This window comes from Equus asinus, chromosome 14 (genome assembly GCF_041296235.1).
Source record: "Equus asinus isolate D_3611 breed Donkey chromosome 14, EquAss-T2T_v2, whole genome shotgun sequence".
NCBI classification, from domain to species: Eukaryota; Metazoa; Chordata; class Mammalia; order Perissodactyla; family Equidae; genus Equus; species Equus asinus.
In genome coordinates this window covers 24,542,826-24,563,819 of record NC_091803.1, presented here as the reverse complement: position 1 = coordinate 24,563,819, position 20,994 = coordinate 24,542,826, and the positions used below count along the sequence as shown (strand labels likewise).

The following is a 20,994-nucleotide window of genomic DNA, read 5'->3' as shown; positions in this document are numbered from 1 at the left end:
GGGGGGTGGGTGGGCGATGCCAAGAGCTGATGTTTTTCATTTTATATCACAGACATAGCCAGCTGTGCTCAAAACATTTTATTCCTTCTTGCTCCTTTTACCCCCCATCCCAGATCCAAGCCCGAGCCCAGTTCCGGTGGGGGCTCAGTCCTCCGGAGTCCAGGATTCAGGGCTGAAGGGTGGCATGGCAGCCAATGGGGCAAGATTGGGGCCTTTTCTGTCCTTGAAAACATGCTGCCCAGAGGCAGCCCCAGCCCAGAAGACAAGACGAGGATAAAGTGATGGGGCTCATCAGGCAGAGCAGGCAGGGCTCTGGAGCCAGCCCTTCAGCAGCAATCAACTGGGCAGTTGCCCAGTCTTCTAGAAAGAGGATGGGGAGCCAGGGCCTCTTTTCATAGCTAAGGTTCCTTGGGACCTCCTTAGGAGCCCAAACAATAGGCTTGTGGACAGCAGGTATAGGTGGCCAGAGGTTCTAGCCAGTACCACAGGCAATAAAACTCCTGACTGTGGGTTTAGTCCCAAAGAACAGACCCAGAAGAGTGGACTCAAAATTGAAGATGGTGCCCTGGACTCCAACAGGTTTCTGGGAGGAAGAAGTGGCTCACGTGAGGCTCCAGGCCCAAAGAGTGTCAGGGAGGAGCCAGGTCCATTCCTGGGAACAAGTATCTGCCCTTGGGTGCGATGTGCAAGTCCTGGAAGCAGAGTCAGCTCCCAGAGAGAGCAGCTCGGTGCTCATGTCATGGGCCGAAGAGGCCCAGCGTCAGGCCTAGTGGCAGCAGCAGGATGGGCCCCAAAAAGCCCTGGGCTTCAGCAGAGTTGAAGGCCAGATGGTTGCTGCAGAGGTTGCTGTCGGGCTGGGACTCCTGGATTTGGGGCACCACACGAGGCTGGAGCTTTGTCACATGGAAGTTAATCCAGGAGGTATAGCTGGAGGTCAGAGTGTACACACCAGGCCTGTTGGGGGCCCCACAGGCATCGCCCCAGCTCACAATGCCTGCCAGGTACCAGAGGCCCCCCACAGGGCAGGAGAGTGGGCCCCCAGAGTCACCCTGAAGAGAAAAGCCATATACTGGCTGTCAGGACTAGGCCCCAGGCCTCCAGTCATCCATGCCAGCCCCACCCAGCCCTCATCTCCCAAGATGCACTTGTCTCAGCCATTCCCCTAGATCCCCTGCATTTACCTGGCAGGCATCCTTGCCCCCCTTCAGATAGCCAGCACACACCATGTCCTCCTGGATAAAGTGGGGCTCATTGGGCTTGGCGTCAATGTTGTATAAGCAGTTACATGTCTCGCGACTGATCAGTGGCACCTCAAGTTGTTGCAATGGCCTGGGGGCCAGGAGGCTCACTGTGGGGGCAAAAGATGCTTACCCAGGGCCTCCTATCCTGAGTTAGGCTCCCCTCCATGCCCACCTAGACATCAGCGCCCACCTCACCTGAGGGGGCCACGTGGCCCCATCCAGTGACAGTACATTGGAGGCCATTGGGGAAGGAGGCATTGGCTGCGGGGAGGCAGATGGGCCGGATGTAGCGGGAGAAGGTGATGGGGCTGCTGAGACGGAGGAGTGCAATGTCGCCCTGGGAGCCCTCGTGGCGGTAGCTGTTGTGGGAAATGATCTGTGCCACAGTGCGGACCTCCGCCTCAGGGGTGTGGGAGTCCAGCTGGTTGGCCCCCAGCTTTACCTCATAGTCTTCCTTGCGGTGCTCCCTGCAGGCAGAAGGGCAAAGGCTGTAACCCAGGAGACCTGTCCTAGCTCCCTGATCTCTGTTGCCTGTGGCATCCAACCCCAGATTCTGACCCCAGGCAAAGGACCTTTCAGGCCCCAAATGGCACCCTACTTTTATCCTGTAACCTCTGGCCTTCACTCCTGACTGATCCTGACTTGATACCCCTAGACTCAATGCAGAACCCCAACCTCTGACCTAGACTGATCCCTAAACTTTGGCCTCCAGACCACTTTTGACTTCCCTGCCCCCCATCCAGCTGGTACCTTGGGAAGCAATGAGCAGCCGACAGCACCCACTGCTCAGACAGAAGAGAACCGCCACACACGTGGGTGCCATCGTAGGTGATGCTGACCTGCCAGGGCCACTGGCCAGGGGCTGCACTGCTACCACCTGTGATGCGTGCTTGGGAGGCCATGCCGCAGAATGCTGCCCAGGGAGGAAGGAGAGCAAGTCAGGCCCTTCTGGGGCCCTCCACCAGGTGCTTAGCCTGGCTACTCCCAATATAGCCCAGGAGATCTGGTTTGGAGCTTGGGAAATGCGTTCACAGAAAGAAGCCACCCCTTTGTTCATCCCACTGCTCACCAGTCATGGTCAGTTCTGCCTGCTTGCAATCCGGCACCCACTGCCTACCTTCCTTCCTCTGAGGCCTTCCTGCCCTCCATCCCATCCACTCCTTATAAGTCTGAATATCTTCATAAACCATAAACCTGGCCAGGTCTCACCCCTGCTTAAATCCTTCCCTGGGTGCACACTGCTCTTAAGATACATTCCAGCCCTTCCATGACACCGAAATCAACTCCAGCCAGCCCTCTGGACACTTCCTGTCACACACATGAGGCCATACACTTGTTCAACTCTAGATCTTTGCTTATCCAGGTCATGCTGCCTAGAATACCTTTCCTCATCACTACTCTGCTTGGCAAGTTTCTCTTTGCCTATGGAGCCTGCCCTGACCCTGCTGGCTGCGTTAGGCAATGCCTCAGAGATCCCAGGGCCCCGCGCTTCCCCGACACTGTCCAATCACACAGTTGTTCCTGTGTCTATGACTGTGTCTGCTTCAACCACACCAACCTGGGCGTTTCCTAGCCGCAGGGACTAGAGCAGATCCCCCTGTCCCCAGCGCCCAGCATGGGGCCGGGCACACAGAGGGAGTTGTGGATGTGTGTTGAACATTTGCACAGAACAGCCGGGCTCCCATGGTGTGCTAAGTCTAGTTTCCAGGACAGCCCCACCCCTGCTGAGGTCGCTGTTTGAAACAGGACCCAGCTGCCCTTCACAAAGGAGCAGAGAAAACTGCCCAGCAGGCCCCTCCTCCTCTCCCGATAATGACAGTAGTTACTATTTAGTGACTGTTCAAACAATGCCAGGCCCCTAAAGGGCTTTCACTTCCTTTATTTTCTTGACTCCTCATACAACCCCAGGAAATAGACATATTCAACATCATTTAGAGGTGAGGGGACAGGCCAACGACACACAGCCAGTAAGTGGTGAAGTGGGGAGTGAAAACCTGACTCGGAGTCTAGAGGTGTGCCTTTGAAGAAGGGAGACCCTTGGGTTGTTCTCTTCAAAACAACCCCCCTTTGGAGTCAGACCCGGGTTTAAATGCCAGCTCTGCCGCTTACTGGCTGTGCGCCCTGGGCAGGTCACTTCTCTGCATCTCAGTTTCTTTATCCATAGAATGAGGGCTATAATGTCGTCTCATAGAACTATTTTGGGCACTTAAGACAATATGGGTGGGCAAGACAGCCCTGCAGAGAGAGGGTCAGACGCTCATTAAACACTCCCATCGGGGAGCCGGCCTGGTGGCCCGAGTGGTTAAGTTCGCACGCTCCACTTTAGTGGCCCAGGGTTTCGTCGGTTCCGATCCCAGGCGTGGACATGGCACTGCTCGTCAGACCATGCTGAGGTGGCATCCCACATGCCACCACTAGAAGGACCCACAACTAAAAATATACAACTATGTACCGTGGGGCTTTGGAGAAAAAGGAAAAATAAAATCTTTAAAAAAAACCCAGAATACTCCATGGGAATCTGAGTCCGTGTCCCCTCCTCTTCCCCTCCCCCACTGTCCCAGCAAGCCTTACCTTCTGCCCCGTGAGCTCCTGGAAGGAAAGAGAAAGAGGAATAGGTAAGCAGAGAAGGCCCAAGTTGTCAACCTCTTAGCACCTGCCACTTCTCCTGTGGGCCGGCGCCCCCCGGAAGCTGAAGTTGAAGGGAGAGGGAGAAGTCAAGAGTGAGGGAGGCTGAAGCCCAGGGTTCTTGAGCCCAGAATAAGCAACGTGCCCCATAAAAGGGTTATACTACCCTCGGCCCCTGTGCACCACCCCTCCCCGTGCCCCACGCTCCCCCCCACCCCGTACATACTCACCCATCCTGGACTGGAATAATCCAAGCAAAAGCAGAATGGTCACAGCCTCCAGCCGCTGAGGCCCTAGGCCCACCCTCTGGGCCATGGCCCAGGACAAGGGCTCCTGGGGAGACACCAGGAACCCAAGGGAAGGGACCTAGGGCTGGTTTCAAAGGCAAGATCCAGGTGTTAGGTCCAGAGGGAAGGGATCCCAGAATCCACGCTGGGAATGAGGAGCAGGTGTCCAAGGCTGGCTTTGAAGGCAGGGAACAGGCACAAAAGGAGACAGTCTCCGCAGCCAGCAGTGAGGACACGTCTCCCGCACGGCCTGGCTACGCAGAGACTTTCCAGAGTGGCGGCTCTTTGGAGAAAGGCACCTACCTGCCCGCCCCTCTCCTGGCCCCGCCCTCATGCTCAGCTCTTCATTTGCCACCAAAGTATGAGTCCTCCCAGACCCTCAGGCTTTTCACGTGTGCGTGCGTGCGTGCGTGCGTGCGTGCGTGCGTGCCTGCGTGCGTTGAGGGGCTGATCAGCCAGAGAACAGCCCTGGGCAGGACTGGAAACTCCATGGCCTGACTCCCGGGAGAGCCACCCAATTGCTGTTTGCCCCAGGTCTGCCAGACAGTTCTGCCCCCCAGGGCCTGGCCCAGCCTTTGTTATCATGGGGCCACAGCCACTCCTGCCTCCTTCCCTCCTTAGGCCTTGTATGTGAGTCCAGGACACCCGGGTCTGCTCAGGGTTAGGGCCATTTCAGGCCCTTCTGTGGAGCCTGCAGCCTCATCTGTGTGTGGTGAGGTGTGGTGAGCGTGTCTGGCAGTGCCAATCATCCCACAAATATTTACTGAGCGCCTACTGTGTTCCAGGCACAGGAAACAAAACAGACATCATCCCTGCCTTCCCTGAGCTCACCCTGAAATGAGGACGACAGACTTGAATCAAATAGTCACACAAAAAATTATAGAATAATTTCAAAGTAGGAACTGTGATGGAGAAAGAAGAATGGGGGCTCTGGAAGCTATTCACAGGAGACTGACATGGCTGGCATCATGAGGGGATCCTCGAGGAAGTGCCTTTAGAACTGAGACCTAAAGGGGTTATGAAAATGTTAACAAGGCAAAGATAGGGGAGGGGTAGTTCAGGTGTCGCGTACTCACATGGAGGACGCAGGTGTGCAGGTTCAGGGAAAGAAGGCCCCAGTGACTGGGTTGGGGGTCAAGCGCAAGCTCTGTGAGTGTATGAGTCTGTGGGCACTGGGAGTGCATGTTGGCTTCAAGATTCAGAAAAACAGACCCCTGCTTCCCCACCTACCTTCCCCAAGACTAGGTGTCTGGACCTCTGAGCCAGGACTTCAGGACCCACGCTGGAGGGCAGGGAATTCCTGGAGTGAATGAGGGACGGAGGCTGACTTGGGAAGGCGTCTAAGCTGGGGAGGAGGGGCAAGACACTGGGCATTGTGGGTGGGTTTGGGTAGAAGAGGAGGTATATTATCTTCGTCTTCATGTGGGGGATGGCATATGGGTGACAGACTGGGTATGGGGAGCAGGGGGGATGTATGTCCCTGTGCAGATTCAGGGGACTATTCTTTTTGGGACCTGGTAGCTAAAGATAAGCCTGGCCCTTTAACAATCTCTGCCCATCTTCTTAATCTCCCAAGGAGAACTCCCAGCTTTCCTCTAGGTCTCCCCTCCCCCACCCTCTGCCTATTCAACCCAGAGATTTGACTGCAGCTCCGAGGTGACCCCTCTGCACCCTCATCAGCTGGCTTCCACCCCAAGCAGCCCCCTTTCCTCATTTGCCCTTTTTCTGTGCTCAAACATCACCTCCTCTATGACCCTTTCCTGACCCCTTCCTGACCCCCCAGCCAGGTGTGTCCATATGTGTCCCCCACTACATTGGGAGCACTTCGTGGGCTTATCAATCAGACCCCAGCTGTGTCTTGACTTAGTAGTTAGCAGAGAATGTGGTTGAGTTAATGCAGGGACCTGTACCCATAAGTGGTAGGTGAGGTAGTGGAATGTTCATACACACAAGCATGATGGGGCCCAAACCCTGGGGGCTCTGGGCAGGAGTAAAAGTGATAGACCCTTGCAGGGTGCCAGTGTCATGTGTGTATACTGGGGACACTAGAGGTGTACACTTTGGGGCATCATTCATCAGGGTGTGTATATGGGAGGCAGCTCCCTGTCAGTATAGGATATGGTAGAGAGACCCTGGACTCTCAGCCTCCTAGACCCTTCCTCCAACCCTTACCCTCAGTCTTTTTTGTTCTGGGGAGAAGGGCAGCAGGGTTTGAGCTAGGGCTGAGCTAGGGCTGAGGTGTCCAGCAGGCGCTGGGGATGCTGATTCCATTGGGGAGGTGACACACACTCAGCTGGCCACCCAACCTCCAACGCCCTGGAGCAGGAATGAGTGACAGCTGCCACGTTATCAGGGACACATTTCCTGGGAGCCCAAAGCCTGATTCACAGAGGCCCAGGAGGGAGCGGCCCTAGCCCTGGGGTTTCCCCCAGCCCTTCAGGCTGCCCCCAGCAATGCCACAAGGCCACATGACTGTGTTGACACCTTTATTGTCCACTCCACTGCCCCCAAGGATTCCAGGGGCGAAATAGCCAAGCACTGAGGCCCAATGATCTGAAGCCGCTGCAATCTAGGTGGGTGGGGTGCTCTGGAGGTGCCAGCAAGGGAACAGAGGCGGTTAGGTCACATTCCAGCCCCACTGGGCGCAAAGTGGAGGGCTGGAGGGGTGTAGGGGAGGAGAAGGAGAGGTAGCCCAGGGACCCAGGGCCCTTAGCCCTGTATCAGGGAGGTCAGTAGCAGCAGGAACACAGCAGCCCGAGGGGTGCCTGAGGCCCTGGCCGTGTCTGGGGGGCAGAGATCGCTGCCTTCAGGGGGCCAATAGAAGGAGCCACTGGGGGGCAGGAAATGGGCCTCCTCCACTGTCTGAGAGATCCAGGCCTCTTCAGGGCCAACGGCAGCAAACAGCTCCCTGCTCCCTCGAACAGCCAAGCCCACAAGGACCCAGGAACCTCCCTCAGTCTGGCACAGGAGTGGAGGTGCTGAGGTCACCTGCAATGTCAGAGCCAAGGCCAAAATGGTCTCTTAACCTTCCTGCTGGTCCCCCATACCTTCACCTAGGGTCCATCCACAAAGCACTGCTTGTCTCCATCCTTAGGCATCCTGGGCCCTGGTCTCTCTCCTAGGTCCAGCCAGAAAGCAGTGTTTCTTCCCATTTGGGGCCCAGCACCCAAGAATTCCAATCCTGCTCTCTCTTTAGGGTCTAGCTGCCCATCACTGCTTCTCCCCTCCCTGGACCAGGATGCCCAGGTCCTTGTACCTCACACCTGTCCTCCTGTCCCTCTGCATACAGGACACAGAGAGTCCCAGGGGGCAGAATGCCCTGATAGAGGCAGTGACAGAGTCGTGGTGTCAAGATGGAGACAGCAGCAGCCACAGGGACTAGAGAGAGAAAAGAGGGTTGTCCCAGGGATTCTGGCCTCCAAGGACTTCTCACCCCAAGACCCAGGGCTCTCACCTCGGTCCTGGGGGTCCTTCCAGCCCAGCACCCAGCAGCTGGCCCCCAGGGGGATACCTCCGGGGTGAAGGCAGATGGGCAAGGCTGACGGGGAGGGCTTCACCCGTGAACTCAGCTCCAGGAGGGCGAGGGGGGGCTGAAGTCCCAGGTGCCGGGGCAGACGGATGCTGATGACCAACCGGGATACTGGGTGGCCCTGTGGGAGGGGACTGGCCCCTGCTCGGCCCAGGTACACTTCAATATGAGGCACTGTTGTAGAGCCTCGCCTGTTGGCACAAGGCCCAGTATCACCTCCTGCTCCCTGCATTGCTGGTAAAGTCCTTCCTAGCCCAGGGGAAAGGGTGGAATGAATCTCCAGGGTCATTCCACTAATTCCATTATTCCTCCTTCCGAATCTCTCTCTTGTCTCAAAACACTTCACAGCAGTTTCCCTGTGCTGTAAGAGCCCTAAAGGGCAAATATCCCACTATTGCAAGAGTCCTTTGGTCCATCTCCCAATTTTTCCTTCTTGCCCAGGAGATGAGTGAGACCCACCTGAGGACACAGTGAGTGGCTGCCAGGACCCAGCCTGGGGCCACAAGGATTCCAGTGCAGACTTGATCTCCAGCCACATGCACCTCTGCCAGCCAGGGCCACAGGACCCCCATCGGAGCAGGCTCTGGCCGCAGGCCACAGGCTAGGGAGAGGAGGTGACCACCTCAGTGGGGATTCCACAGCTGACCCCTGAAGCCCCTACCATGGATCTAAGCACCCCCAGGAACTAGGCCCCAAAGGCCCTCCTCACCACCATGCTCTGTGGCAGGAGGACAACTCTGTATCTTAGTCTCCTCTCCCTCAGGGCCCCAGTCCCAGGCCAGCTGGTCCTCTAGGTAGGCTCCCCGAGTCACATGGCTGATCCACGGGCCATGAGTCTGCAGGGGGAAGAAGGCTCTGGGACGTAGGCAGCCACTAGACAAATTTCTGATTCCAGCCAGGAACCAGGTCCCCTCCTGCCGGCACAGAAGGCTCCAACTCGAGTCATTCTGCAGCAAGAAAGCATGTGCATTTGCCAGTCCCTCTGTGTGTGTGCAAGTTGGTGAGAGGGTATCAAAGGTCCTGGGGCTCATCCTGGACTCCATAGTCTCCTGTACTCGGGAGGTCCACCTCCCGAGGTCCACCAGGTCCCACCTCCTCCAAGCCAGGCTCCAATACTAATCTGTATGAAGTCAGCCCTTGCTTTAGGATCCTCTTTAAACGGAGGGGCAGCGACAAGGCCCAACAGCGCCCAGGGTCCGCCCTCAGACCCCTCCCGAAAGTCCTCCATAGCCAGGCTCCGCCCCCAGAGCACTCAGCCTCCATCCCAGTCCCTCTAAGGCTCCGCCCCCAGCCCCTCGGCTTCTCTGGGTCCAACCCAGACCCGCAGGCTCCTCCCCTGCCGCTCACCCAGCAGCCGCCCGCCTCCTCCTCCTCCTCCTGGTAGGCGGGGCAGAGCGCGTGGGGCGGGTCTCTCGGCGGCGGCACTGACGCCCCCTGGCGGCCATACAGGCAGTGACACCACCAGCCGCCCAGCAGCTCCGCCTCAAGCAGGGTGCTGGGGCGAGGCGCGGGCTCTGAGAAGGAAGAGGGAGCGAACCCCCGCTGCGGCGGAGTCGGACCCTCAGCTACTCCGCCCCGCTCCGCGCCGGGCCCCTGCTCACCCCCGCGGCCCCAGCGACCCAGGCGGCAGCGGCTCCCGGGCAGGAAATAGTGTTCTGGGTGCGGTAAGCACACTGGCCGCGGGGCCACGCTCAGGTTCACGGGCACGCGCAGCTGCAGCAGCGCCAGGTCCGAGGCGTCGTCCCACGAGGCGTTCTCGTGCGGCACGAGGCGCGCTACCTGCTCCGCGCGCGGGCGCGAGGGCAGTAGCACGCGCCAGTTGTCCAGATAGCGAGGCGAGCGGTCTGAACTGATGGGGCCGCGGGATGGGGAGACTGGGGATGTGGGCCAGATCCTGCAGACTCAGCTCCAAACCTCGCACCCCTGGCTTAGGCTCGGTATCCCAGGCTAGGAGCCTCTATCCCCTTCCTGAGGTCTGAGAACTGCTTACTCAGCCTCCCACATCCTGGATGGAACTTATACTACCCTTCTACTCGCCCCCAACAGACTAGGACCCCGCTTTGCGAGTTGGATTCTACACCTCCCAAAGGGACCCCACACCCCTGCCCCGCCAAGGGGAAGGGCTGGGGCCAGGTAGGTAGGTCTCAGGCTGATGAGGGAGGGGCAAGAATCTGCCCCGAGGCGTGTGTTTTTACTCACTCCAGGAAGCAACTGGCAGGTGCCAAGACCCAGCTTTCAGACACGAGCGCCCCATGGCAGGGTCTGGATCCTGGCACCATCACCTGGGCCTCCCAGGGCCAGGCCCCTGGCCGCGTGGCCTTCCCACACTCTGAGGGGTGAGAGACCTGGGTCAGAGGACCTCCTGAACCCCCAGCACTTTCTACCCCAACTCAAATCTCTCATGTCCACCGGATGTCCAGGGGTCCTGCCCCCTCACCTGGCAGGGCGATGGTGCAGTTCTCATCTGGGGCCTCCCTGGGGCCTGACTGGGGCTGCCGGGACTGGGTGGGAAATGCAGGTCCAGGCTCTGAGCCCATCACCTGTTCCCGTATCCATGCCTCATAGGACGCCACAGCAGTGAAGACTCCAGGGCGGTTCCTCCTTCCACAGCCAAAGCCAAAGCTGGTGATTCCTGCCTGGAACCATCGGCTGCCTTCCTCACAGACCAGGGGCCCCCCAGAGTCTCCCTGATGATAGATGACTCAGTGTCAGGGGATCAGCCCAGGGACCCACCGGCTTATACCCACCAGTACCTCACAAAGGTTCTATACCTCTTCTTGCTGGCTCAACATACAGCCAACTTCTCCTAGAAACCTGCCTTGGCTGTGCCTTGTCCTCTGTATTCCCTACAACTCTAAACTGAAGAAAGCCTCATAAAGCAGAACGGTTGATGAGCATCCAAAGCCAAGAGCACCAAGCTAATGTATTAAAGGCCATGCCAGAGAGACCTGCAGGTCTCATTCGGAGCCAAATGATTCTTGCACATTAACTAGTTCAAACAAACCCTGTCTTGGGTTTCTGAGTTCACCCAGTTGTTAAAGTAAATCAGAGATGCCAGCATTCATGAGGAAGAGGCCGTTAGAAATAGGCAATCCAAAAGCAGCAAGAAGGGACAGTTTGAAAGCAAGTAAGGAGGAGGAACTACAATGAACAGACACTGAAACAATGGTTCTGGGGCCATTTAATGCTGGAGCATTGTCCCAAAGACATTTCTAGAATCCAGGCCGGGCATCTCTGTGACCTGATGAGAGTCACAAAGAAGGTTCAGAATCATCCAGAACTCTGCTGTCCAATATGGTAGACACGAGCCATATATGGCGATTTAAATTAAAATTAAGTAAAATGAAGAATTCATTCCTCAGTCACCCTAGCCACATTTCAAATGTTCAGTAGCCAACGTGGCTAGTAAGTACCATGCTGAACAGCACAGATAAAGAACATTTCCATCATCATAGAAAGTTATATTGGACAGCGCTGGTCTAGACTGGTCTAGAGGAATTTGAGTTGTTTGCAGTGCTATTCAAGAAGGCAGGGGACTGTGCCCACAGGTCCTGGAACCTCATCATTGGGAGGGACCCTGAAGACCATCTAGCTTGAATCCCCGTCACCACCAGGCATGCTTGAGTGCCCTCAAAAATGTGTGCCAGTTGAGGAAAGTTTCTGGGAAAAATTGTTAAAATATACTATGTTTTGGCCTTCAGCAGGTTATCTGGAAAATTTCCTTCTGTTAAGGATTAATTCATTTTTTAAAAATAACTTTATTGAGTATCTACTAAGTAATAGGTGCTGTGCTCTGGGCTGGAATGTGGGGTAATGATAATAATAATAATAGTAGTAGTAGCTAATATTTATTTAGCTCTTATTAAGGACCAGGCACTGTTCTAAGTGTTTTCACATATATAAATTCGTTTACTCATCATAAGCACCCTATGAGGTAGGTAACACTATCATCTTCATCTTCCAGATGAGAAAGTTTGGACACAGAGAAGTTAAATAACTTGGCCAACGTCACACAGCTAATGAGTGGTGGTGCTGGGCTTCCAAGCAGGCCAGCTCACTCCAGAGTAACCCCTGCACTGTACTGCCATAAATAACAGTGCCCACTTGTTGAGACCCAAGTTCTGTCCACTTATAATCTTCACGTCCATCCTATCTACTGGCAATCTTGCCCTCTTTTTTGCAGATGAGGTTCAGAGATATGAGAGAGATGAGCTCTATTTTTAACACCACTTCCTATTAGTTAGGGCTCTGCCTGGTCCTGTCAGGCAGGTGCAGGGAGCTCCTCTCACCTGGCAGGTGTCCCTGCGGCCCTCCCGGTAGCCAGCACACAGCATCCCTGGCAGTAGCTGGAAAGTGAGGTTGAAGGGGCCAGGCCTGCTGTAGAGACACTGACAGGCAGCCTCTCCCAGCAGCCTTAGCTCCACTTCTTGTAGCACCCAGGGGAGAGGCAGGGGATCTGTAGGCAGAACCGGAGAGAAAATGCTGTGAGGCAGGTATGGAGAATTCTGCTTCCAATGGCTCGGCTTTGTCCCCTCTGGCTGCTTTCTGGACATCTTTTTCTAGATGTCCCATGGCACCTCAGCCCCTCACATCCAAAACCAATCATCATCTCCTGCCGTTCCTCTCTGTTATTCTTCCTACATCCTCATCTCAGCAATGGCCCCATCAAAGCACTCAGTGAGAGCTGTCATGGATGGTTGTACACTGCACAAAGGCACCCAGCCAACAAAGGATGCAGGTTGGGGCTAAAATCACTAAGCTCTGAGCCCTGACGTGGGCTGTGTTGGTCCTGAGAGGATATGCTTTTCAACAAAGATGTCATAGAGACTAGATGTGGTCCTGTACGGAGTTACCAAGCCTGGATTCTGGGTGTCATCCCTGACCCCTGTCTCAACTTCCCCTCCTCAATCAGTTCCCAAGTCCAGAAAACCTCTCATGTGTGACTTCCTGGCATTTTCACTGAAGTTCAGTGAGCTACAAACTTGGGCCTGGATGATTGGCTCGGCCTTCTCACTGGTCTGTTCCCCAACCCACCCTTCACTTGTTGCTGCCAGAGGAATTTTTTCAAAGCTCAGCTCTGATCTTACCAGGAACAATCAATGGATTCCATTGTCTAAACCTGAGGCCTCAGCCCTCTCCTGAGATGAACCTGCTTTTGATGGAAACAAAGTCTTAGGATCCAGAAAGGGGTGGGGGAGAGTGGGACAGAGCTCTCTCCCCCCTCCCCCCCCCCGACCCAGAGTCCTGAGAGGTCAGATGATGTCTGGGGCTGTAAACAAGGGTCACCCAGGGAGGTTTGGTATTGTCCCAGGGCTTTCTGGAGCTGGGGGGTACTCTGGCCCTCAGTCTGACTTGAAAGCTTTGGTTATCCAGCCCCAGCAGCTTTTGTGGCCTTTGTTGCCTCTGCCCTGTCTGCTCCAGCCTGGCAACCTGGCCCTTCTCCATCTACTGTGCCCCACCTGGGTCCCCAGGATGGCCTCCATTTCCACCCTACATTCCTGTAATGCCAACTTATGTCTTCTCTTCACAATACCTCCCCAGAAATCTCCTGCTCTGGGTGCCCTTTGTCACGATGGCTTGGCCTCATCCACACAGACTTCCCAGGTGCTTGGAATGACCCTTCCTAGTCACTTCCTGCCCCGATGGGGCCCCTGCAAGCAGAGGCTGCAGTATCTCCTCCTGAAGCACTCTCACCAAAGCCCCAGGCACTGCACAGGTCTGATCACAGCAGACGCAGAATAATTGTGGGGGCCTTGCTGACACGGAAAGGTAGCACTGGATAATGAGGATGATGGGGGATGGAAAAGTGGTCTATTTCCTCCCACACCGCTTACATAAGTGTTTGCTTATTTATTCAACTTATTGTTTGTCTACCTGCTAGGATGTAAGCTCTGAGAAGGCAGGGATTCTTGCTTGTTATGTTCATTGGTGGGTTTCTAATGCCTAACAGTGCCTGGCCCAAGGAGATGCTTAGGAAATAGCTGTTGAATGAGTGAATGAGGGTGAGTAGGAGAAGACAGAAGGTGGGGAAGTAGAGAGATGTGTAGGGGAGGTTAGGATGGGAGGAAGAAGGATGAGAGGAAAGGAGGGCAGAAACTGATATGTGCTGAATGGTTACTAAATCCTGGGGGCTGTGCTGCAGTACATGGATCACCGAGGGTACAAATATCTTAAAATGCATTAGTTACCGCTATGCTAGGCACTGTGCAATAAACTTTACATGGGTTTTCTCATTTACTCCACCCAACAACGCCATGAACTGGGCACTACTTTCCTCAATTTTCAAAAGAGGAAATGGACTGCGTGAAGTGCCTTGTCTGAAATAGCAGAGCTGGGATGGGAACCCTGGTCGAATTCTAAATCCAGGAAAGAAAAAGCTAGAAGGAAAGGTGAGGAGGAGGGAATGGAGGGATGATTCAGTGGTCTCAGTTTGAGAACCTTTGGGGAGGAGGACAGGTGGCGATAGGCGCACCACTTACCCGGTGGCCCAGCAGAAACCAGCCCTCGAGGCTCCGCCCGAGGCCCCGCCCCGTGGGCCCGCCCTGCCGGGACCGCAGCTTTTAGGACTCGTCCCCAAAGTCCCGCCCCAGGACTGCTCAGTAGGCTCCACCTCTGCGATAACCCTCTTTCCTGGGACCCCCACGCCTCACTCACCCGCCTCTTGCACGTCCCCCCAGCCGGTGGCCCAGCAGGCTGTGCCAGGAGCGAAGCGATGCGAGGAGCGCGGCAGGCAGACGGGCCGCACTGCGGGGCCCAGCCTGGCGGGCGAGGCCAGGCGCAGTAGGGCCAAGTCAGCGCCCAGTTCCACCCTGCTGTAGTTGTGCGGCACCAGGATGGCGGCCACTGCGCGGACTTGCGCGTCGTCCAAGGGCCCGTCCTGGGAGTGGACGCCCAGCAGTACTGACCACTCGGCCGCGGGCTCCAAGGTCCCGTTCCTGCACCGCGGCCGAGGCGGGGAGGGATTAGGTTGACCCTATGGAAGGTGGGGGCTCAGAGCCAGGGGGAAGGTGGGGTCAGCAGGAACCCAGGAGGGGCGGAGTCGGATCCTGATTTGGGGCTAGAGCGATGGAGGTTAAGATACACTCCTTAAAAAGGGAGAAGCGAATCTGCTTTGGAGGTGGTTGATTCAAGGGGCATTGGCAAGATGGAATTCAGACTCAGATATTTGGTGGAGTGGTGGGACGAGTCTGCTGGCGGCCCCACCAAGCTCAGAACCGGGATACCCCGCAAAGCACCCAGCTTCGGGGGAGGGCGGGGAGGCGGAGGCAGCTTGGCTCCAAGTTAGCCTCGAATACGCGGGGGTCAGGCTTCGGGGCGCGCTTGGCGTTTGAGGGAGAGGGGCTTGACGAGGGCGAATACTCACTTCACGAAACAGTGAGCAGCGGAGAGGACCCAGGAGGGGGCGATGAGGGAGCCCCCGCAGATGTGGTTCCCCTTCTGACTCAGGCTCACCTGCCACGGCCAGGTGCCCGGCTGCGCGTCTGAGCCCCCCATGATGCGGGCAGAGGGCTCAGAGCGACCGCAGTCTGCAGTGGGGTACCGCAGAGGTCATGGCTCGCTCCTGTCCCCCATGCCAGAGGCCCGGGTAACTCAGGACGAAGCCCCCCTCAGTCACCTGCCTCAGGTTGCCCCACCGAACAAATAACAGAGAGGACCTCGGCGCTTCTAAGTTTCTGGTCACTTCCACCTTCCTCATCACCCTCAGCTAGCCTTAACTTGCTTTAAGATCTGAGGACTTCGCCTCACCGTTCCTTACCCAGATCCTCAGGTTCTTCTTGGGTAGGACTGGGAGCTGCGAGTCAGAGGGTAAAGAGAGGAAGATGCTGGTGAGTTCAAGCCCCTGACACAGCCCAGGACACTGCCCAGCTCCCATCTTCCTGCTCTCTATCCCCCACTCCCACCTTCCTCTACCCCAGTTCCCTGCCCTTCCAGCCCCCCTATCAGCACCCATGCTACCCCTCCTATCTTTTCTGACTTTCCCCCAGTCCAGCTGCCTTACCTGAGTCCTGGAAGCCTCCTGGGATGGGGCCGATGGCTGGAAAGAGGGAGTCAGGAAGAAGCTGGAGACTTGTTCTTACGATGTGCTCTCCATGACTCCCTCCCTGCAAGCTTTACAGCAACTCCACCTCTCCATTGCACCCAGGCCTCCTTTCCCCCTCCTGTCAGACACTATTCCTCTCCCTCCTGACACCTCCCTCTCTCCTTCTACTGACGTCCCCATCTCCTTCCTCCTCTGATGCCCCACTCCCCAAACAGAGCCCAAAAGTTCTGCTTTCCATCTCCCCCCGATGCTAGGACCCCGGCTTCTTGCAGCCATCCCCTGTCCCCTGAGGTTACCGAGGATCACAAGTGGGAGGAGCAGGTGCTGGGACATGGCACTTTTGAGTCAGCTGGAGGTGCAGAGATGGGTGAAGGTCTGCTCCCTGCCACAGCTCTGCCGGAGTCCTGCTCCAGCCGAGTCCAGGTTCCTGAGGGAGGGACGGAGTCGGCGCAGTGAAGGAAGAGACGTGAGACTTGAATCAGTGCAATCAAGTCTGTCTTTACTGTGCACAAGTGTCTTTTTTTTTTTTATTTTTCAGGATTAGTACCGAAACAGCCCTACAAATATTCTCAGAGAGATAAGGAAGTACAAAGCGAGCACAAGAATTTTTATTAGCATCCCATTCTATAGAGCATAAGGTTAATGATCATCTTTTCCACAATTTACTATTTATTGTCTCTAAACTAAAGGAGATAGGTAGCTTAACATCTGTTGTAGTAGAACAAGTTTAAATTTAACATCTAAACTTTAAAGGGTATAGAAATGACTTCCTCTACTATTTTGGGACGAATATAATATTGACGTCAGGGATGGGGTCTATTTGAATCTTCTATTCTTCATGTATAGATTTATGGGTTCAGAAACAAAGGTAATTTATGGTAAAGTTAGATCAAAGGCAGAGAGAAGGTCCAGACACCCGGACAGGACAGCATTCCATCTGTTCACGTCCGGGGAGCTACCCCTGCCCCCATCGATCATCTAGTCGTTGTTCAGATGGTTAATGGGAACAAAAAGCAACTCCAGGGTATCTTATCCCCAGGACTATGTGCGTTCTCATCAGGTAGTTAAACATCTTTACATTCCCGCACCCCTTAGGGGGTGAAAGCATTCCTTTGTCTTTCAGGGGGCAGGACTATTTGTCCCTTGAGCACACTGCCTGGAAAAAATATCATTTTGCTAGTAAGGCATCAGGCTGAAAAGCTAAGTTAAATTATATATCTTCAAGAATAAAAAGCAGGAACAAGTATAGTCATAACCTTGATAGAAAGCATGCATACATTTCAGAAAATATCAGGGGTGTCAGCCGGCCATTCTTCACCAAGGGGCGTCCCTGCGCCCCTCAGCCCTTCTCAGCCCGGACCCTGTCAGACAGCTGTATAGGCGTTGGTAACATGGCTCCCGGCACAGCTCTGTCCCTGCCTAGGAGCCCGTGACTCCTGATGGTCCCAGGAGCACCCCCCTGCCCCCCCCCCCTCCCCGCCTGGCTGGAGCTCATCTCTGGGAATCTGAGAGGATCTGGGCCTGGAAGGGGGAAGTAGGGAGCCTGAAGGCCCCACCCAGATCCCTGTACCCATCTCATATTTCTGGAGGCCCGCGGTCGGGGTGGGAGGCAGATGTCCTAGCTCCAGGATACCTGTTGCTGGGGGGAGGGAGGAATGGAGAATCCTGTGGGCAAAGGTGGAAGGAGAAGACAGCCAGGGGCTGGGAGACCAATGTTCTGGGTCCTTGGTGAGGCAGGGCTGCAGGTGAGCGGTGGTCGTTGGGACAGGGGAGGTGGCCCCTCACTGGCATGACTCACCTGAGACCTCACCTCTGTTTGGGGTGTGGCTACCCCAATGGCTTGCTCTTTTCTTCTCACACAGCTCTGGTTACTGGTGTTGCTGGCCAGGTCCAGAACAGGAGCCCCAGGGAATTCAATCCCATCCCAACAAAAGGATCACAGATTCCGGCAGGTTGGGCAGGGCATAGGATTCTGGGAGGGGACTGGGCAGGCTGGCAAGGCCAAAAAAGACTACTTTCTCTGTGTTAGAGTGAGTACTTTTACTTACTATTTGTATGACCTTGGGAAAGTCACTTAACCTCTCAGTGTATATCCATAGGAGTCCACTTAAGAAACATGTGGCGCCTCAAAGAGGCATTGAGGAGAGTTTAATGAAGGAACTATTTACAGAGGTGTAGGCAGGGTTAAGGGAAACCAACAAAGGCTAGTGAAGCACCCCAGGGCTAGCAGTAATGGAGAGCCCTGCCTGAAGAAGCAAAGAGAGGGAGCAGATTCTGGAACTGAGAAAGTGACAGAGCTACAGTCATAGGAGAGGCCAGCCAGTAGGAGCACCTTCAGTGAAGGAATGCAACCTTCATCAATCTATGGCTTTTCAGAGAGGGAGCTGGGAGACAAAAATCCCCATCTCACTCTCCTCTTACCCTCTGGTTACCTGCCAGCTCTTTCCATCGTCTGAAACCTACCAGAAACCAGAGTGCAAGGGAGCCCATGATGTGGTGCATAAAGGCCACTGTCCAGGGGAACAGATCAGGATGGAGAAGGGTGGAGACCGGAAATGGATGGTCAAAGAAAGAATATCCACATACATATATCTATTTTTTTTACCCATTGTATAAGCTAATAATAGGGGCCCGCCCCGTGGCGTAGCAGTTAAGTTTACATGTTCTACTTCGGTGGCCTGGGGTTTGCTGGTTCGAATCCTGGTGCAGACCTACACACTGCTGATCAAGCCACGCTGTGGCAGGCATCCCACATATAAAATAGAGGCAGATGGGCACGGACGTTAGCTCAGGGCCAATCTACCTCAGCACAAAAAAAAAAAAGGAGGAGGATTGGCAGCAGATGTTAGCTCGGGGCTAATCTTCCTCAAAAAAAGTAAAAAGTAAGCTAATAATAATAATATTACTCTATTAGTCCAGTTTCCCTAGAAAAGTGAACATGGTGGTAACAACTTCAGACTTGTTATTAACAAATCCTGGAGGTTTTAGGTCTCCTCGGGCACTCATGTGTAGGCAGTTGCCCCTCCGAAGGTAAAGAACCAGTCATTTACTCAACAAGCACTCAGAAAAATGAGGCAATGGCAAAACAAAGGTAGGAAATAAGAGAGAGCGTGTAGGGAGGTTACAGCAAAACATGGCTGCTGTGAAGACCCTCCCCTACCAACTGCTCCCGCCAGGTCAGTAGTTCTCAGGACCTCCTTACAGTCTTAACAATTAGTGAGGAATCCAAAGAGTGTGAGCTTGTGTGGGTTATGGCTGTCAATATTTACTGCATTTGAAATTAAAACTGAGAAATACCTAAAATACTTACAATTCATTTAAAAATTAAATCTGGGCCTGCCCTGGTGGCCTGGTGGTTAAGTTCGGCGCTCTCCGCTTCAGCTGCCCAGGTTCAGTTCCTGGCTGTGGACCTACACCACTCCTCTGTCAGTGGCCGTGCTGTGGTGGCAGCTCACAGACAAAAAAACCCAGGAAGATTGGCAGCAGATGTCAGCTCAGGATGAATGTTCTTCAGCAAAAAATAAAAATAAAAAATAAATCTGTTGTATGTTAACGTAAATAACATTTTATGAAAAATAACTGTATTTTCCAAAACAAAAAATAGGAGTGATAAGAGTGATACTTTAGGTTTTTGCAAACCTCTTTAGTGTCCAGATTAGTAGAAGCCGGCTGGATTCTCATGTCTGCGTCTGCATCCAGCCTGTTGGGATACCACATGTCAAGTAGCCTTTGGAAACCTATATTATAAACTTGACATCATGAAAATAGTTTTGGCCTTGGCCACCCTGTGAAGGGGTCTTGGGGACCCCTCCAAGAGTTCCCAGACCTTATTCAAGAACTGCTGCTCTAAGACAATAGTTCTTTTTTTTTTTTTTTTAAAGATTTTATTTTTTTCCTTTTTCTCCCCAAAGACCCCCGGTACATAGTTGTATATTCTTCGTTGTGGGTCCTTCTAGTTGTGGCATGTGGGACGCTGCCTCAGCGTGGTTTGATGAGCAGTGCCATGTCCGCGCCCAGGATTCAAACCAATGAAACACTGGGCCGCCTGCAGCAGAGCGCACGAACTTAACCACTCGACCACAGGGCCAGCCCCAAAGACAATAGTTCTTAACCCTTTTCCCAACCAACAGATCTGAGGAATAGGACTTACTCCTCTAAATAGCACAGTAACTTGCCAAAGCAATGGATCTTGTGGGAGGAAGGGGGAACACTTTCCTCTAGGAAGACAGATTGGAATTTCCGGCGGGTGCAAGTGCAGCTTGCAAAAGCTTCCTGGGTGATTCTGATAGTTCCTCCATCCTAAGATGCCCTTCGTTGAGAATCACTGCTATAAGCTTCCTAACAGCCAATACGAAGAGGGAAACCCCAGGACGAGTCTTCTCCAGGTACGAGGACAGAAAATAAATTTCTCCTGCAGGTTCTCATGAAGAGGATATAATGAAATCTTCTCCAACAACATCATTATGACAGAAACAGCAAAGAGTTTCTAAGGTTGATTTTTATAGAGCTGCTTTAATGTCAGCCAATAACACCATAATCAAACTACAGTCAATGAAATAATTATATAGGGGATGCCTCGAAGTAAGAGAGGCAATACATGGACACACGGTTCTCTGCTGGTCTGATCAGTGGAAGGGGAAATTATAGATTAGCTAGTGTATTAGTTTTCTGATACACTATTTCTCAGCTTTAATTTCAAATGCAGTAAATATTGACAGCCATAACCCACACAAGCTCACACTCTTTGGATTCCTCACTAATTGTTAAGACTGTAAGGAGGTCCTGAGAACTACTGACCTGGCGGGAGCAGTTGGTAGGTGAGGGTCTTCACGGCAGCCATGTTTTGCTGTAACCTCCCTACACGCTCTCTCTTATTTCCTACCTTTGTTTTGCCATTGCCTCATTTTTCTGAGTGCTTGTTGAATAAACGACTGGTTCTTTACCTTTGGAAGGGCAACTGCCTACAGATGAGTGCCTGAGGAGCTCTAGAACCTCCAGGATTTGTTAATTTATGCTGACATAAATTACCATACACTTGGTGGCTTACAACAACACAAATTTATTATCTTACAGTTCTTAGGGTTAGAAGTCTGACATGAGTCTCACTGGGCTGAAATCACATTGTCAGCAGGGCTGTGCCTTCCTGGAGGCTTTAAGAGACAATCTGTTTCCTCGCCTTTTCCAGCTTCCAGAGGCTGCTCTCATTCCTTGGCTCATGGCTCCCTTCTTCCATCTCGAGAGGCAGCAGTGTTGCATGTCTCCGACACTTTT

General features: G+C 54.0%; 2 protein-coding genes across 7 annotated transcripts; both read right to left on the bottom strand.

Moving 5' to 3' along the window:
- Positions 1 to 65: 65 nt before the first annotated feature.
- Positions 66 to 4,516, bottom strand: PRSS8 (serine protease 8). Of its 3 annotated transcripts, none has more exons than XM_014842348.3 (6): positions 4,097 to 4,516; positions 3,813 to 3,830; positions 1,992 to 2,154; positions 1,437 to 1,708; positions 1,182 to 1,348; positions 66 to 1,049 (listed from the first exon to the last, which is right to left on the bottom strand). In XM_014842348.3, the coding sequence occupies exons 1-6, from the start codon at positions 4,179 to 4,181 to the stop codon at positions 738 to 740; spliced, it is 1,017 nt and encodes a 338-aa protein (XP_014697834.1). In that variant the 5' UTR covers positions 4,182 to 4,516; the 3' UTR covers positions 66 to 737. The 3 variants fall into 3 exon arrangements, with proteins under 3 accessions (XP_014697834.1, XP_070340643.1, XP_044602326.1); XM_070484542.1 differs by having other exon boundaries at positions 3,813 to 3,930; positions 4,097 to 4,454; XM_044746391.2 differs by lacking the exon at positions 1,992 to 2,154 and having other exon boundaries at positions 3,813 to 3,930.
- A 2,107-nt stretch (positions 4,517 to 6,623) lies between these two features.
- On the bottom strand, positions 6,624 to 17,620 carry PRSS36 (serine protease 36). Of its 4 annotated transcripts, XM_014842349.3 has the most exons (16): positions 17,522 to 17,620; positions 16,020 to 16,150; positions 15,682 to 15,717; positions 15,439 to 15,474; positions 15,046 to 15,208; positions 14,337 to 14,617; positions 11,972 to 12,138; positions 10,120 to 10,369; positions 9,882 to 10,011; positions 9,284 to 9,531; positions 9,030 to 9,196; positions 8,392 to 8,629; positions 8,142 to 8,283; positions 7,608 to 7,873; positions 7,410 to 7,531; positions 6,625 to 7,141 (listed from the first exon to the last, which is right to left on the bottom strand). In XM_014842349.3, the coding sequence occupies exons 2-16, from the start codon at positions 16,054 to 16,056 to the stop codon at positions 6,863 to 6,865; spliced, it is 2,562 nt and encodes an 853-aa protein (XP_014697835.1). In that variant the 5' UTR covers positions 16,057 to 16,150; positions 17,522 to 17,620; the 3' UTR covers positions 6,625 to 6,862. The 4 variants fall into 4 exon arrangements, with proteins under 4 accessions (XP_044602323.1, XP_014697835.1, XP_044602322.1 ...); XM_044746388.2 differs by having other exon boundaries at positions 6,624 to 7,141; positions 7,665 to 7,873; positions 9,030 to 9,531; XM_044746387.2 differs by having other exon boundaries at positions 9,030 to 9,531.
- Positions 17,621 to 20,994: the final 3,374 nt, after the last annotated feature.

Excerpts from the sequence above, each read along its gene's own strand:
- PRSS8 (XM_014842348.3), bottom strand. The coding sequence starts at position 4,181 with ATGGCCCAGAGGGTGGGCCTAGGGCCTCAGCGGCTGGAGGCTGTGACC. Across the intron at positions 1,349-1,436 it reads GGGCCACGTGGCCCCCTCAG|TGAGCCTCCTGGCCCCCAGG; the intron begins GTGAGGTGGGCG and ends TTGCCCCCACAG. Across the intron at positions 1,050-1,181 it reads GGGGCAAGGATGCCTGCCAG|GGTGACTCTGGGGGCCCACT; the intron begins GTAAATGCAGGG and ends TTTTCTCTTCAG.
- PRSS36 (XM_044746387.2), bottom strand. The coding sequence starts at position 16,056 with ATGTCCCAGCACCTGCTCCTCCCACTTGTGATCCTCG. Across the intron at positions 10,370-11,971 it reads GCCGCAGGGACACCTGCCAG|GGAGACTCTGGGGGGCCCCT; the intron begins GTGAGAGGAGCT and ends ATCTATCATCAG. Across the intron at positions 7,874-8,141 it reads GCCACTCACTGTGTCCTCAG|GCGAGGCTCTACAACAGTGC; the intron begins GTGGGTCTCACT and ends TTGTGCCAACAG.